Raw genomic sequence first — 14736 nt, forward strand, 5'->3', positions numbered from 1 at the left:
CAAGGACTCCAATATAGTATCGATTCATTGACTCTTGCCAAGAAGTTGAATTCTTATATTATGCATTAGCTTATTTTACCAGTAAACTTTTCTCATAGAATATGGGTTATCATACTCATTGAGGGAATATAAAACAAGATAAAATACTAGTTTTGAAAATTAGCATTTGTGTAGTGCTTTCCTCATTTAATCCTGTGAACTAAGTATTACCTCAGTTTTAGAGAGGATACGAAAGTGTAACACCCAAGGACATAAGAAAATCTACAAATATTTCTTGTTCTTACTGATGCTGGTCCTCTGATTACAAGTCCTATATCCTTTACACGTGTACTCTCTCCTCGGAGAAGGCAATGGCACCCCACTCCAGTACTCTTGCCTGGAAAATCCCATGGATGGAGGAACCTGAAAGGCTGCAGTCCATGGGGTTGCTGAGGGTCAGACGCGACTGAGCGACTTCACTTTCACTTTTCACTTTCATGCATTGGAGAAGGAAATGGCAACCCACTCTAGTGTGTTCTTGCCTGGAGAATCCCAGGGACGGGGGAGCCTGGTGGGCTGCCGTCTATGAGGTCGCACAGAGTCGGACACGACTGAAGTAACTTAGCAGTACTCTCTCCTCTCTCCCCTCTTTTATTAATGGTTGGAGACATCCTGTTTCTTAGTCGACTTGAAGTGAGTTAGATTTTAGCTGTTCAGAAAGAAAAATCCTCTGGCAGGTCCTTTCAAAATGTGAGCTCAAGTGCTGTCATTAATATTTTATCTTTATCACAGTTTTTTCTCTTTATAGAGTTCTGGAGTCTTAAAATTTTTTGCTAATAAATATTTAATATAGTCAAGATAATATTTATGTAATATATATGTAAATATAAAGAATAGTATAAAATAACTCTTTAACTGCTGTCCATTCTAATATATAGAAATAACTTATGCCTTCTGAGTCTGCCTACACTCTCCCCCCAACAGATAACAAGAACATTGAATTTTGCATTTTTCCAAGGAGTCTTATTTTTTTTAGCAATTAAAAATTTTTAAATAGTGTGGGTAAATTTCATCTTGTTTGACATAACTGTTAACATAAATGGCTCTTTAAAATTCTGTTTTTATTTATTTATTTATGTTCAAGTAAAGATACTTTTGTTAATAATAAGGCAGTTATTTAAAAGGCAGTTTGATGTATTCAGAAGTAGAAATAAAATGTTGTACACATGAACTTAATCTAATGTTGTAAACCAGTATTACTTCAATAAAATATAAACATTCAGTAGAAATTTCAAAAAGAAAAGGTGTATCTTTCTTATCTTTCTTTTATACCAAACGCAATACACAGCAAATGTGCCCCCACCCCCGCCAAGGTTTGTTAAATAAATTCATGCATCTGTGTGCTGAGTGGAATACATAATAGCTGGAAAGCAAAAAAAATAGATAAAAATAAAAAGCAGCTTTATTTTGAAGCCGGAAATTAGGAATATTTATTAGTTTCAGAAGTTTCAAAGATCGGGGAGAAGGGTCTGTTAAGGAAGAGGAAAAGGATTTTGTGTGATTCAAGGAAATTATTCGCTGGCGTAGTTTTTCTTTGCTTTACTACAGAAAGGAGAGCAAAGGGGCAGGATTGGCAGACTTGTCCTTTCTTAAGTTGTTCTTGGTAGATTGGTGTTGCTGGTGAGTAGCCTAAGAGTGGATAAAATACGGCTTAAAGTTTTATGACAGCAAGTGTTCACCATGGTTTTGAGTGGTGACGACTACTTCATAGGTCATTTCCTTTATCTTGTGATTTTCCTTTTTGCTGAGCCACTGAAACCTGGAATCTGGTTCACCAAGTATGATGCTAATTTCCGTTTTCTTGGTAGAGTTTCTGTGTGGTCTTTCAGGAGCTGTAATTCTCATAGTTCCTTGTTTCATCTGGACGAGGAGAGTTCTGAACAGTGCCTATACAGTTTGGGTCTGAGGTGGTCACAAATGTGCCTTACACATGCACATGCGTAATCACATGTGTAGAAGGGCCTTCCTGTGTTTTCCTTGGTGATCGCTGCATGTGCGGAGTATTTGAGTGGTGGGTGTCTGGACTTAGGAGCTGGACTTCCCAGAGTCACATCCTGAATTGCCACTAGCTAGCCCTGTGGCCTTGGGTTTTCCTTAACCTCTTTGTGATTTTTGTCAGTTGTGAAGTCGCTCAGTCGTGTCCGACTCTTTGTGACCCCGTGGACTGTAGCCCACCAGGCTCCTCTGTCCGTGGGATTCTCCAGGCAGGAATACTGGAGTGGGTTGCCATTGCCTTATGGTTTCTTTATAAAATGGAGATAATAAAACATCTGCCTTATTAAGTGATTGGGAGGATTAAATAGGTTTGTGCATAGAAAGTACTTATAGCCAGATTAAGTGTTCCATGAACATTGGCTGCTATTTAAATCTTGCAGGTAGGGCCTTTTGTTTAGAAACATACTTCTTTGCTTAGATTACCATTTGTGTGTGGGGGAGACGTTCTTTCTAGAACCATGTCTCCTTGTCACATGATTATGTGCTATGAGCCTTATTAATCCTCTGTCAGCATTTGAGGTTGGAACATAAGTGTGGCCATACCCTGTGGAATCCAGTGAGAGAGAACTAAGCACCGTAGCAACTGTTGCTATTTGTGTCCCAAGCAGCAGCTGCCCGGGGGACACATTTATTTTTTAATCCTGATCTCACTGATAGCTTGGGATGTGGCCCTGCCTTAGAGAAGTGGATTGGTTGAGATGCCTGGTCTTTGAGGCGACTTCATGGCCACATGTTACAAAGATTCTATTCCATGTGAAATATGAGGTAGTAAAGCTTTGTGTATGTGAAGGAAGAAGGAAGGCCAAGCCTCAGTATTCAGTCTAGTCCCTGAAGTATGTGACTGGATTAATTACCCAAGAAATCACTTTTGTTGTAAACAGTGATTTCAGAAATAAAACTATCCTTCCAATGAATGCTTCCTTACTAAATGCTTTTCTTAAATAGATAATAAGATCTTTAAAAAGAGTTTGTTTCAAGAAGTGGTTGGATTAATTCAGTAATTTTTCTATATTTTATTTTTAATGTGTTGATATATTTCAAGCCTTAATGAAGTACCTTGAAATGGTCCCATGGCCCATTTCCAGATTTTTTTTCTTCAAACTTACCTAGATTCAGTCACAGAATATTTACTGAATACCTATTATATACCAAGCTCTCTTGTAAATCCTGGTGACATCTTGTAAATGTCGTTGGTCTGATTTTTTTTTTTTTGCGTTCTATATATAGACCCTATCTATTAAAAATTTGATTGATTTTGTTTTTCAGTTGTCCTACTGAGATTCAGTTGTATGAGTTTACTGATTTTATGTTTTGAGCTTACTGCATAATATCATGTTGAACTAACATTTAACTGAGTGACTTATAAAATCAAAACATTTTCCTCCTGCAGGTATTATTAACCCAAAGAACCCAAAGGAAGCTCCAAAGTCTTTCAGCTTTGACTACTCCTACTGGTCTCACACCTCGGTGAGTATACCCGTGGTGCAGTGTAGCAGAACATTGTGGGTTTTAAATGGTTTGAAGGAACCTGCAGGTCTACAGGGAAAGCAGAGATTACCAACATCTAGGCAAATGAAGAGTAGGACCTTTTGCAGTGTGCCCTTACTTATTACAGGACCCCAAATCTTGCTGGCTTCTAGTGATTGTTCCTAGAGTTTGCTTCTGCATCTCTATTACACATTTTTTTTTTTCCTGTTTTGCATTAGAGTAGGAGATGTTTTAAACTACTGCAAAGCCTAATTGCCAAGGGAAGAGTCAGTGAAAAGGACTGGAAAACATTCTCCAAAAGCTGTGTTTATTGAGAAATAACGGCACTACCTGGAGCGAGTTCAAAGAATTTGTTGTTGTTGCATGTGGGATGCATTTGTTGCAACTTTGTTGCATTTGGCATGTGGGCTCTTTCCCAAGCAGGGATCAAACCCATGTTCCGCTGCATTGGGAACACAGTCTTAACTACTAGACTGCCAGGGAAGTCCCCAAAGAAGTCTTTTTATATGTGGACTTGATCTTTGATTTTCTAGTCACATTTCCCACTTAAGAAAATTTTCTTGGAGCTCCCTATGAATGGAAGAGTGATACTTTCAGGGTTATGGAAAATGAAATAGAATCATGTCAGATAATTTCATGTAAATATTTTTATGTATGGGTGGCCTGAATGTCTAATAGTACCTGTGTGTGTGTGTGTGTTTAATGAGAAAAATAAACTATATATAAGGGGGCACTATTCTGATTTGAAACACTTGTTTATTATAGAAGTAATTAATAAGCATAGGAAAAAGTATGAATGAATGCCATTTATTTTTCCTTTTAATCTTTACAGCCCGAAGATCCCTGTTTTGCATCTCAAAACCGTGTGTACAATGATATTGGAAAGGAAATGCTCTTACATGCCTTTGAGGGATATAATGTCTGTATTTTTGCCTATGGGCAGACTGGTGCTGGAAAGTCTTATACAATGATGGGTAAACAAGAAGAAAGCCAGGCTGGCATCATTCCACAGGTGAAAAACACAGCAACAAAAAACTTCTGTTCATTATTACTCTTAGTCCTTAATTACTTTAACAGTTTTTATTTAGCAAAAATTTACTCAGGGACTATCGTATGCAGGGCACAAAGGTAAATCACCTGCCCCTTTCCTTCAGAGGAGCTCACAGCCTGATGGAAAAGACTGATATGTATTCAGAGTCTGTCTTTATATCCAATATCATGTTACTTTATCTTTTGAACAGTGTCATCAGCTTCTTTTAAACGTGATGGTAGGTGCCACGTTCTGTTCCGAATCCTAGGAACACTTAGTGAATGTTGTTGGTCTGATATTTTTCCCCAGTTCATGGTTCTTAACATTATTAGCACCCAGATCACTTCTTAGGAATATGATTATTTTTGTTTTTTGATTGCCTTCTCTTTCATGTTATTAAATTAATTCTATCACTTAAACTTTGAACAGTCTGAGATTTTTTTTAAGAGCAGTTATTCTTGATTTTGTATTTTGTTTGGGAACTGAAAAAAGTTGTTACATAGGTATATTTAGAAGGAACTTCTTTTGCTAATAACAGGAACATGGTTTGCTTTTATTAGTGATATTTTGAATTAATTTTAATATGTCCTCTTACTGTAGGCCTAGCATGGCCGTTGCTGTATTCTGAAAATAAAATACATAAGGAGAAATAGCTACTTTTTTTGAAAGGATTAATAGGATTTATACTTTTAAATTCAGCTATATAATTGAAATTATTAAAAAAAGATTAGGACATTTTCAGAAAAAATTGAAGATACTAGATACGTTTTTCTGTAAAAAGTGTATGTCTGAATTAAGACATATGTTTGAGAATTGTCCTTTATGTATAGTAATGGTAATAATTATAATACTAGTTAGAGAAAACATTATGAGCACTCATCACGTGCCAGGCACAGGTCTAGGTTCTTTACAATTCTTAGCTCATCTAATCCTCTTCATGTGACCCTGAGAGGTCAGTGCCCTTGTTTCCCTCATTTACAGATGAGAGAACTGAGGCATGGAGAGAGCATGTCACCTGCACATGTACGTGGCAGATCTAGGATCCATGAGGAGGCAGGGTAGTTCTGGAGTCTTTGCTTTTACTTCTGTGTAGTAACTTTTTCAGCAGTAAAATAATCGTTTGTAGATTATAGCAAGTAATATGAGTCATTTATTTTATCCCATTACCACACTTAGTTTCTCCTTCTCTTTTGTTTGTTAATGAATGTAATTCTTGCATGGTTACATATGCATCTCTTTTCCTGATAAAATTTTGGAATATTTTAATGCCAAAGCATGAATTTTTAAAAAGATTAAGTTCTAGAAACTGACACTTACATTTTAAGTTCTATTTGAACTTCTAGAGAATCATGAACATATAGCTCATTTTTCAAAGGTATGTTGACTATATGAAGCATTTGGCACATGAAAATTTAGTGGATTTTTATTAATTATTCTTATTTAAAATATCACATATTTTAAGTAAATTAAAGGATAGGGAGATTAAAATTTTGTAATTTTCCTGATCTAGAAAAATTAATGTATTCCACCAGAAATGTCACTGTGTAATGGACTGGCCTCTCATAACAGGGGTTGGAATCTTAAGGGAGAGGTAAAGGGGAGAAATTATAGAGTCAAAACTCTTCTTGAAAATACCTTCATTTACTTCCTTCAAATAGTGTGTGTTTTCCCTATACATGTATGTGTGTATGTATAAATTTACAATATATATAGTAACTGATAACATATAGTAAAATCTATATATCATGATAAATAAGTGTGGAAATTAGTTTAATAGTAGTTTTACTTCTACAGTTATAATACTCATGGTAGAATCACAGTTAATTCTAGTATGATATGAAGAGTTGAATTCCCATGAAGTGAAATCAATGATATAACGATAGAAGAGACAATTCTCTTCACCTAAATGTGGCTTTCTTTCTAAGGGAATGTTGAGGTGATATTGTTGAGGGAAAATAGAGATTAGCTGAGAGGAATATTCGAAAATAGAGATTAGCTAAGAGGAATATTCCAAAATAGAGATTAGCTAAATATTCCAGACTTTCCTTTTATTTCATTCAAAGAATTTACCCTTGACGTTGATGCCATTAACATTTTGAAAAAGAGAAAAAAAATGTTGCTAATTCCTTTAGCACTCATGGGTAAGTTCTGACTTATGCCTTTCGTTCTGCTCCTACAGTTATGTGAAGAGCTGTTTGAGAAAATCAATGACAACTGTAACGAAGAAATGTCTTACTCTGTAGAGGTGTGTACAGCTGTGGGTTAAAAACAGTCCTCAGTGCTCCATTCCCTCAAATGCTACTTTTAAATAGTTCCAAATTATGACAGAGCTATAGATCACTTAACTATTTCCCCACTTCTGTACTTTGAGGCTATTTCTAAAGTTATGGTTAATATGAAGAATGTTGCAATTAAATCTTTGTTAAAAAGTCTGTGGCTTATGCTATAGTTTAAATTCAAAGGGTAGGGAGCATGACAATATGATTGAAATTTTCGAACTTACAGGTAGTAGAAGAGGATGTCATTTTCTTTCATATTATACAGAGTTCACAGGCCTTTTGGGAGCATAGGGTGGATCCCTGGTTGATATTTTGTTTTTCTTTACATTGGTGGGACCCCTACCCCCTCTCCTGTTTCTCTCCCTTGTTCACTCTGCTTCAGCCGTTTCTGGAACACTCCAGGAACATTTCTACCTCAGTGCTTTGTCGCTTACATTTCTTTTGGCTGGAAATTTTCTTTCCAGGGTATCTTTTTGACTAAGTTTTAACACTACTAGAAATCTTATTTTCAAGCTTTTGAAGTAATTGTAATCCTCAGTTATTGACATCATACATTACAAAAAAAGCCCCGTGAATAACTGATTTGTTGTTGTTTAGTCACTAAGTTGTGTCTGACTCTTTTGTGACCCCATGAACTATATGTAGCCCACCAGTCTCCTCTGTTCCTGGGATCTCCCAGGCAAGAATATTGAAGTGGGTTGCCATTTCCTTCTCAGGGGATCTTCCCGACCCAGGGATCAAACCTGCGTCTCCTGCACTGGCAGGCAGATTCTTTACCACTGAGCCACCCGGGAAGCCCTAATAACTGATTACTAAAAGGGTTTTGCAAGTGTTACTGGTAGTAAAGAATCTGCCTGCCAGGGCAGGAGATGCAAGAGACATAGGTTCTATCCCTGAGTTGGGAAGATCCTTTACCACCAGTACTCAGTTATGTCTGTGCTACTGGTAGGAGAATAAAAGGGACTGGAACTGTGGCATTTCACATTGTAAAGGCTACTGATCACGAATTGTAGAGCTTTTAATAAAAGATGCAAAAATGAACATATTCCTAGGTGAGCTACATGGAAATTTACTGTGAAAGAGTACGAGACTTGCTGAACCCCAAAAACAAGGGTCATCTGCGTGTGCGTGAACATCCCCTTCTTGGCCCTTATGTGGAGGACCTGTCAAAGTTGGCAGTCACTTCCTACACAGACATTGCTGACCTCATGGATGCTGGGAACAAAGCCAGGTATGGGAGGAAACAGACTCATGATCGAGGTTTTTGGTTCATTTTGAGTCCCTTGGTTCCTGGTTAAGGGTTTGAAACCACATTTATAGCTGTGGAAGTTGCTTTTACCGTGGAGTGCTCTGGTCCTTTGGCTGTGCTGGAAAAGCAGTGGTCTCAGCATATTAGGTGTTCTTATCCAGAAAGCACACTACTGAACCACATTAGAACTTTGGTTAAGTTCTGTTGTTAGGTTTTGATCAAGTCATGGTAAAATGTTGGTCATCACATGCCTGTGGTAGTAATTGATTTCTGGAATAATTGAGTACTTAATGAACAATAAAAATCAGATACCTTGGTGCTTTCTAAAGGTAGAGCTGGAGTATGAAAAATGATTCTGATGGGGTGCCTTTGAAGTTGGAGGTAGCTTGATAGGATCACAAAGTGTATTCAGAGCAGTTTTGTGGAAGTGGCAGGCAGTCTTGTAATATGAAGAAGTTTAAAGCTATTGCTTATGATTGTTATGCTTATAATTTGGAGGCTGCTGTCATTTTAACATTCATCTAAGGATTCCATTATCATGTGATCACCTTTATATTTTTTAGGACAGTGGCAGCTACCAACATGAATGAAACAAGTAGCCGTTCCCATGCTGTGTTTACCATTGTCTTCACCCAGAAGAAACATGATACTGAGACCAACCTTTCCACTGAGAAGGTAGGAGAACATCAGTGTCTGGGCTTGAGTTGTGTGGAATGGAGGTTTTCGTAAGCCCCTCCTGCTACCTTTGGATTTTGTGGAAGGGAGGAAAGTGCCCTTTTACTTAATGGAGGGTATATTATACTTTATGCTTGTCATTTATATTCCACTCTATACCAGTTCTGAGTGTTGGTTTTTAAGTGAAATTGCAAGGTAGAAAATAAGAAACAAACCAAGACACTTGAGTCTCAAAAACTACTCCATGCAAGAGGGTTAAGCAGTTCTGTAGGGAAGAAAATCCTTCCTTTGTTTCTTGATTGGAACCTCTCAAATACCTTACTAACATCTTTGGTATATGTATTTTACTTTTTTGAGCTCTGATAATATTACTGTGGAATTAAACTGTTTAAGCAAACAAGATGTGTTTAATTTGGGGGGATAAAAATAACTACACCACATTTTTGATGTTCTTCAAATGCCTGTGCTTGTTAATTTCTCATTTTCTATAGTGGTTGGCTAAATATAGTAGATTGGAATTAAATTGCTTGCTTTGGATCTTGGCTCTTCCATTTTTCAGCAGTGTTATGTTGGGCAAGTCACTTAAACTCTTTGCGTCTCAGTTTCTCTAACTTCATAGAACTGGTAAGGAGGAGTAAGTATTAATGTAGGTTAAGTGCATATATCTAATGCCTAGCACAGCATAGCCATTGAATAAATGTTAATTTTATTGGCATTACTATTAATAATAAACTTATATTGACTTCTGTTCTGCCTACTTTCCTAAGTAGCATGCAGCTGGATTTTTAAATCTGAAGTTAGTTATTATACTGGCTCTTATGAAAGATCTTGCCTGAGAACTTTGTGAAGTCAATATCATTAAAAACTAAAATCACCTTTTACTTGATGACTTGTTTTTAGCTGAAAATTATTTTTTTAAATATACTCATCATATAAGTAATCAAATAGCTTAACACTGCTTAGCCAGAGGTTCTGGATTAATGTAATTTAGTAGTATTTTTCTGAATGGCACCAAGGAACATCCTGTGTGAAAGCATTTTTTTCTTTTCTTCCATGAGGTCAGCTCTACAACAGTAATGATATTAACCCCATAATCATAGCTTCCTTGACAATCCATTTTGGATACTTTCCTGAAGCATTTTTTAAAAAACAACTTCATTGAGGTATTATTGAAGTACAATAAACCACACATATTTGGAGTATAAAACTGGATCAAATATGTATATAGTAAGCCTCCCTCCCCCCATCTGCAGGGGATACTTCCCACGACCCTCAGTGGATGCCAGCAACTGCAGATAGTATCAAAACTCTTAAATATATTGTTTTTTTCTCATACATGTATACCTGTTGTAAAGTTTAATTTATTTAGGGACATTAAGAGATTAACAATAGCAATAGTAAAAATAGGACAATTATAACAATATACTGTGATATTGATATGTAAATGTCTCTCTCACTCTCAAAATATCTTTTTGTACAAGCTTAGTGCCTTTTCCTTCTTAACAAAGCAGTTATCACACAGTGTGGGCATAACTTTAGAAGCCTGAAGTTCAGCAGTGAAGATTAACAGGAATTTCTTTTTCCCTCTTCACAATTTCATGAATAGAAGATTTATTGCTACCATAGATAGTAGCAACCTCAGCATACACTTAAGCTCTGTATTTATATGTCAAAGGCTTCTTTTTGGCATACCTGAATTATCAATATTACTGCTTTTGTGTTTTGGGACCATTATTAAAATAAGGGTCACTTGAACACCAGAACTGTGATACCCCAAGAGCTAATCTGGTAACTGAGATGGCTACTAAGGTACTGATTAGTGGGATACACTGGATAAAGGGGTGGTTGCATCCCGGGGGATGGAGTGAGATTTCTTCATGCTACTTAAAATGACACACAACTTAAAACCTATGAATTGTTTGTTTTTGAAATTTTCCATTTAATACTTACCAAAGATCCACTAGAGGAAGGATAGGCTACCTACTCCAGTATTCTTGGGCTTCCCTTGTGGCTCATCTGGTAAAGAATCTGCCTACAATAAGGAGGACCTGGGTTCAATCCCTGGGTTGGGAAGATCCCCTGAAGAAGGGAAAGGCTACCCACTCCAGTGTTCTGATCTGGAGAATTCCATGGACTATATAATCCATGGGGTAGCAAAGAGTCGGACACGACTGAGCGACTTTCACATAGTTGACCGTGGATAACTGAAATCATGGGAAGTGAGATGAGATATAAGGAGGGGGCTACTGTACACCTGTAAAACTGGTACCACAGTTCAGATCATGAGAATTTCTGTTATCCTAAAGAGTTGCCTCATGCTCCTTTGTAATCTCTTCCACTCTCATCCTCAGGCCATCTCTGATTGGCTTTTTGTCACTATAGATTAGTTTACACTTTCCAGAGTTTTATATAAATAGAATCATATGGTATGTATTATTTTCAGCCTGGCTTCTTTCAACTTAGCATAATGGTTTTGAGATTCATCCGTGTTGTTGTATGTATCAATAGTTCACTGATTTCCATGACTGATTAGTATTCCGTTGTGTAGATATCTCACAGTTTGTTTATTAATTCATCTGTTGATGGGCATTAAATTGTTTCCAGTTTTTTTATCATTACAAATGAAGATGCCATAAACATTTGTGTACATGAACGTCTTTGTGTGTGTGCTTGTTTTTTGTTTTTCTTGGTAAATAACTAGTAGGATGGTTGAGTCTTACCGTCAGTTTTTGTTCAGATTCTTAAGACTCTGCCAAACTGCTTTCAAAAGCGATCATATCATTTTGCGTTCCCATCAACAGTATGAGAATTTTAGTTGCTAAAGCTTTGTTTTTAATTTGTCACTTAATGGGTTAATGAGTTTTATGTATTTTTATGACATAGCATTTTAAGATGTGTTTATTCAGAAATTCTTTTAAACCAAGATAATTGCTGTGAACTTTTTTTGCATGCTGTTTAAATTGACTGCCATATATTTGTCTTCCTGTGCCACATATGAGGCCTAATTAACCTTTTTAGTGTTCTCTATGCCTTAATCTTTTAATTTCTTACCTCTAAGTGTTTTCTGCTTCTCCCTTGCTTATTTTTTAATTGCCTCAATGTTCTTTACCAGGTCAGTAAAATCAGCTTGGTGGATCTAGCAGGAAGTGAACGAGCTGATTCAACTGGTGCCAAAGGGACTCGATTAAAGGTATTTATTTTACCAAGTAAATAGCCTAGTCAATAAATGCTCTATGACACAGGTTAGCAAGCTATGGCCAGTAGGACAAATCCAGCCCACTGTCTGTTTTCATAGATAAAATTTCCTTGGGACACAGCTGCATCTATTCATGTATTGTCTGTGGCTGCTTTCGTGCTACAATGATAGAGTTGAGAAGTTGCAGCAGAGGCTGAACGGCCCACAAAACCATTGACACAAGAAATTTTCTCACTTCTGACTTGTAACTTCAGTGCAAGATATGTTACATGATAATAGTTAAGGAGGACTTCATAGTCAAGGTGAAAATTGAATTGTATTTTGAGGAATGGTTAGAATTTGGTTAGATGGAAGTAAGGGACAATAATTAGAAAACGATACACAAATCCAGATGTGAGAACAAGCATGGTCTTTTCTAGAGATTTGCTTAACAAGAGGAGAAATTGCACGTCAGTGAGTTGTGGGAAGAAGGTGCATCTGTTTTTCAAGCACAGACATCGTGATGATAATTGAGGACTGTGAGTTAGGCATGTGGTCTTGGCCTGTCAGCAAGTGGAGAGGAGAAAAAATTGAGGGTTAAAGAAGGTTTTTAGAACTTGTGGTCATAAATAAAAAACAATGCTAGCATATGGCTAGTTGTATTTTATGTTATCATGTATGATGTGGCAGTAGTTCTTTATCATAATTCTTTTATATTTGATATTGATTTCAGGAAGGAGCAAATATTAATAAGTCTCTTACAACTCTGGGTAAAGTCATTTCAGCCTTGGCAGAGGTGGTAAGTGTTACACTTCATTGTAAGGGAAAGTTTGTCTAATCAGCAAATGTTCTTGACTAATATTTTATGATTGCTCATAAAGGGTATTATCTTTTTTCCTTTTATATAATGTCTTTCTCTTTTTAGAGCTTTTCAGATAAGATAGTAGGTATGGCACACTTTGACTTTATACTGAAAATAAAAGCGATTAAGGCGAATGAAAGTAAATATAGATCTGTAAAGGCTAGAATTAAACTAGGTCTTTGCAAAGACCTAAAGTTTGACTGTTTGAGCCTTACTTTATAGCTCCTGTAAGAGCAAGTATATTTATTGCATATTATTTTCTATGTGATCTTTTCTAAATAGGACACTGTACATTTTGGAGTATTTTGAGCAATTTTCCTTGGCAAATGCTGTTGATTTGTGGCCCAATAAACTATTTTAAAAATAGTTTTATTTTTTCTTATTTCTTAGAATTAAAATGAAGCCCCTTATACAAAAATAGTTGAAACAGTTTTTGTATAAGGGGCTTCGTTATTTAGGTTAGAAGCTAAAGAAGTGCTGGTTACTTTATGCTCTAGTTTAGTACCTCATTTGAATCTCTAAAAAGGATTAAATGTTTTCTTGCTTGTCTCTGAGAAGTGATATTCAACTTACAACTTAAAAGATTTTTTTTAATGACTTAAAATATTTTCTGTTTGGAGGCTTATCCTGTGTTCTCATTCTCTTTTAAATGCTTTTCCCTATAGGATAATTGCACCAGCAAGGTATGGTGGGGCTTGGTAGAAATGATCTAGCTGTATAATCAGTTGCTGATTTTAAATCCTCAGCAGGATGCTTGGAGGCATAAGTAGGAATGGAAACTTCAAGAAGCATTATATTTGTTTTCTAGCTCTGGAATTTAGAATTGCTATTTAGGGTGACTGTGAATCATGAGTCAGTACACCAATACAAAGAGGTTTAAGAAAAATGTAGCTATCATTTCAAGAAGCCAGCTATGTTTTAGAATGGTGCCCATAAAAAATTTATTTTATTACTCTTAGGAGGCATATCGGAGAAGGCAGTGGTACCCCACTCCAGTACTCTTGCCTGGAAAATCCCATGGATGGAGGAGCCTGGTAGGCTGCAGTCCATGGAGTCGCTAAGAGTCGGACACGACTTCACTTTCACTTTCACTTTTCACTTTCATGCATTGGAGAAGGAAATGGCAACCCACTCCAGTGTTCTTGCCTGGAGAATCCCAGGGACGGGGGAGCCAGGTGGGCTGCCATCTATGGGGTCGCACAGAGTTGGACACGACTGAAGTGACTTAGCAGTAGGAGGCATATAGGTGACTGCCATATAGGTTTTATACCATGAAGAGTCATGGATTATTTAAATTATTAAATTTTTTTCTTATTCTTTGGTTATACATAAATTGAAGGCTCTAAGATCAAATTAAATTTCTAACTGTTTTTAACTGTTAAATGTTTCCAGAAAACATTGTTTGCATTCTTATTAATCCAGATACAATAGATTTTTTTCTTCATATTTCTACAGATATTCTAAAATTTATTAATACTCTTTTGCATAAATAATAGGGCACTTAACAGTTTGATCTGAATCACAAGAGTATCATGGGGGAGAGAGGCAGTGTCTGCTTTGAAATATTTTTAAATATATAGATTTGCATATTCTCTAGTTCTATAAAAATAGTTTTTAAAGTGCTGGTTTTCTGGGTTTTTGCTTTTTGTTTTGTTCTGTTCATTGGACAGAGACTAAAACATCTCTCTGCTATTTGATATAATGCATGTGTGGATATTCTTCCAATGTCTAATCTAGGTCCTGGAACAATGAAGACTTAAAATTTAGTGATTATTCTAACTTGTCCTGTCCATTTGCTCATCTCTTTACATCTGTATCAACCAGAGGAAAAGTTTACAAAGTATTTTTTCCATGATTTCCCTCACTGATCTATGTCACAAAATTTTGCAAATGATCTTTTATAATCTGTTTTATAAAACCCAGTTTAGTACTCTGTGTCTGTGT

At 36.4% G+C, this 14736-nt stretch overlaps 1 protein-coding gene across 13 annotated transcripts in view; it reads left to right on the forward strand.

Moving 5' to 3' along the window:
* The window catches only part of KIF1B (kinesin family member 1B), a 151953-nt gene that overhangs the window by 33846 nt on the left and 103371 nt on the right, over positions 1–14736 (forward strand). For 8 of the 13 annotated variants that reach the window (XR_005724975.1, XM_040263389.1, XM_040263395.1 and 5 more), the window contains exons 3-10: positions 3425–3501; positions 4355–4534; positions 6732–6797; positions 7884–8062; positions 8644–8755; positions 11868–11945; positions 12664–12729; positions 13458–13475. Coding sequence is in view for 12 of the 13 variants with exons in the window: in XM_040263389.1 (XP_040119323.1) it covers positions 3425–3501; positions 4355–4534; positions 6732–6797; positions 7884–8062; positions 8644–8755; positions 11868–11945; positions 12664–12729; positions 13458–13475 (776 nt within the window). In the remaining variant the exon portion in view is untranslated. The remainder of the gene's footprint in view (positions 1–3424; positions 3502–4354; positions 4535–6731; positions 6798–7883; positions 8063–8643; positions 8756–11867; positions 11946–12663; positions 12730–13457; positions 13476–14736) is intronic. The other 5 variants (XM_040263390.1, XM_040263394.1, XM_040263397.1 and 2 more) reach the window with 1 other exon arrangement.

The sequence above is a fragment of the Oryx dammah genome, unplaced genomic scaffold, assembly GCF_014754425.2.
Source record: "Oryx dammah isolate SB20612 unplaced genomic scaffold, SCBI_Odam_1.1 HiC_scaffold_21, whole genome shotgun sequence".
In the NCBI taxonomy this organism is placed as follows: Eukaryota; Metazoa; Chordata; class Mammalia; order Artiodactyla; family Bovidae; genus Oryx; species Oryx dammah.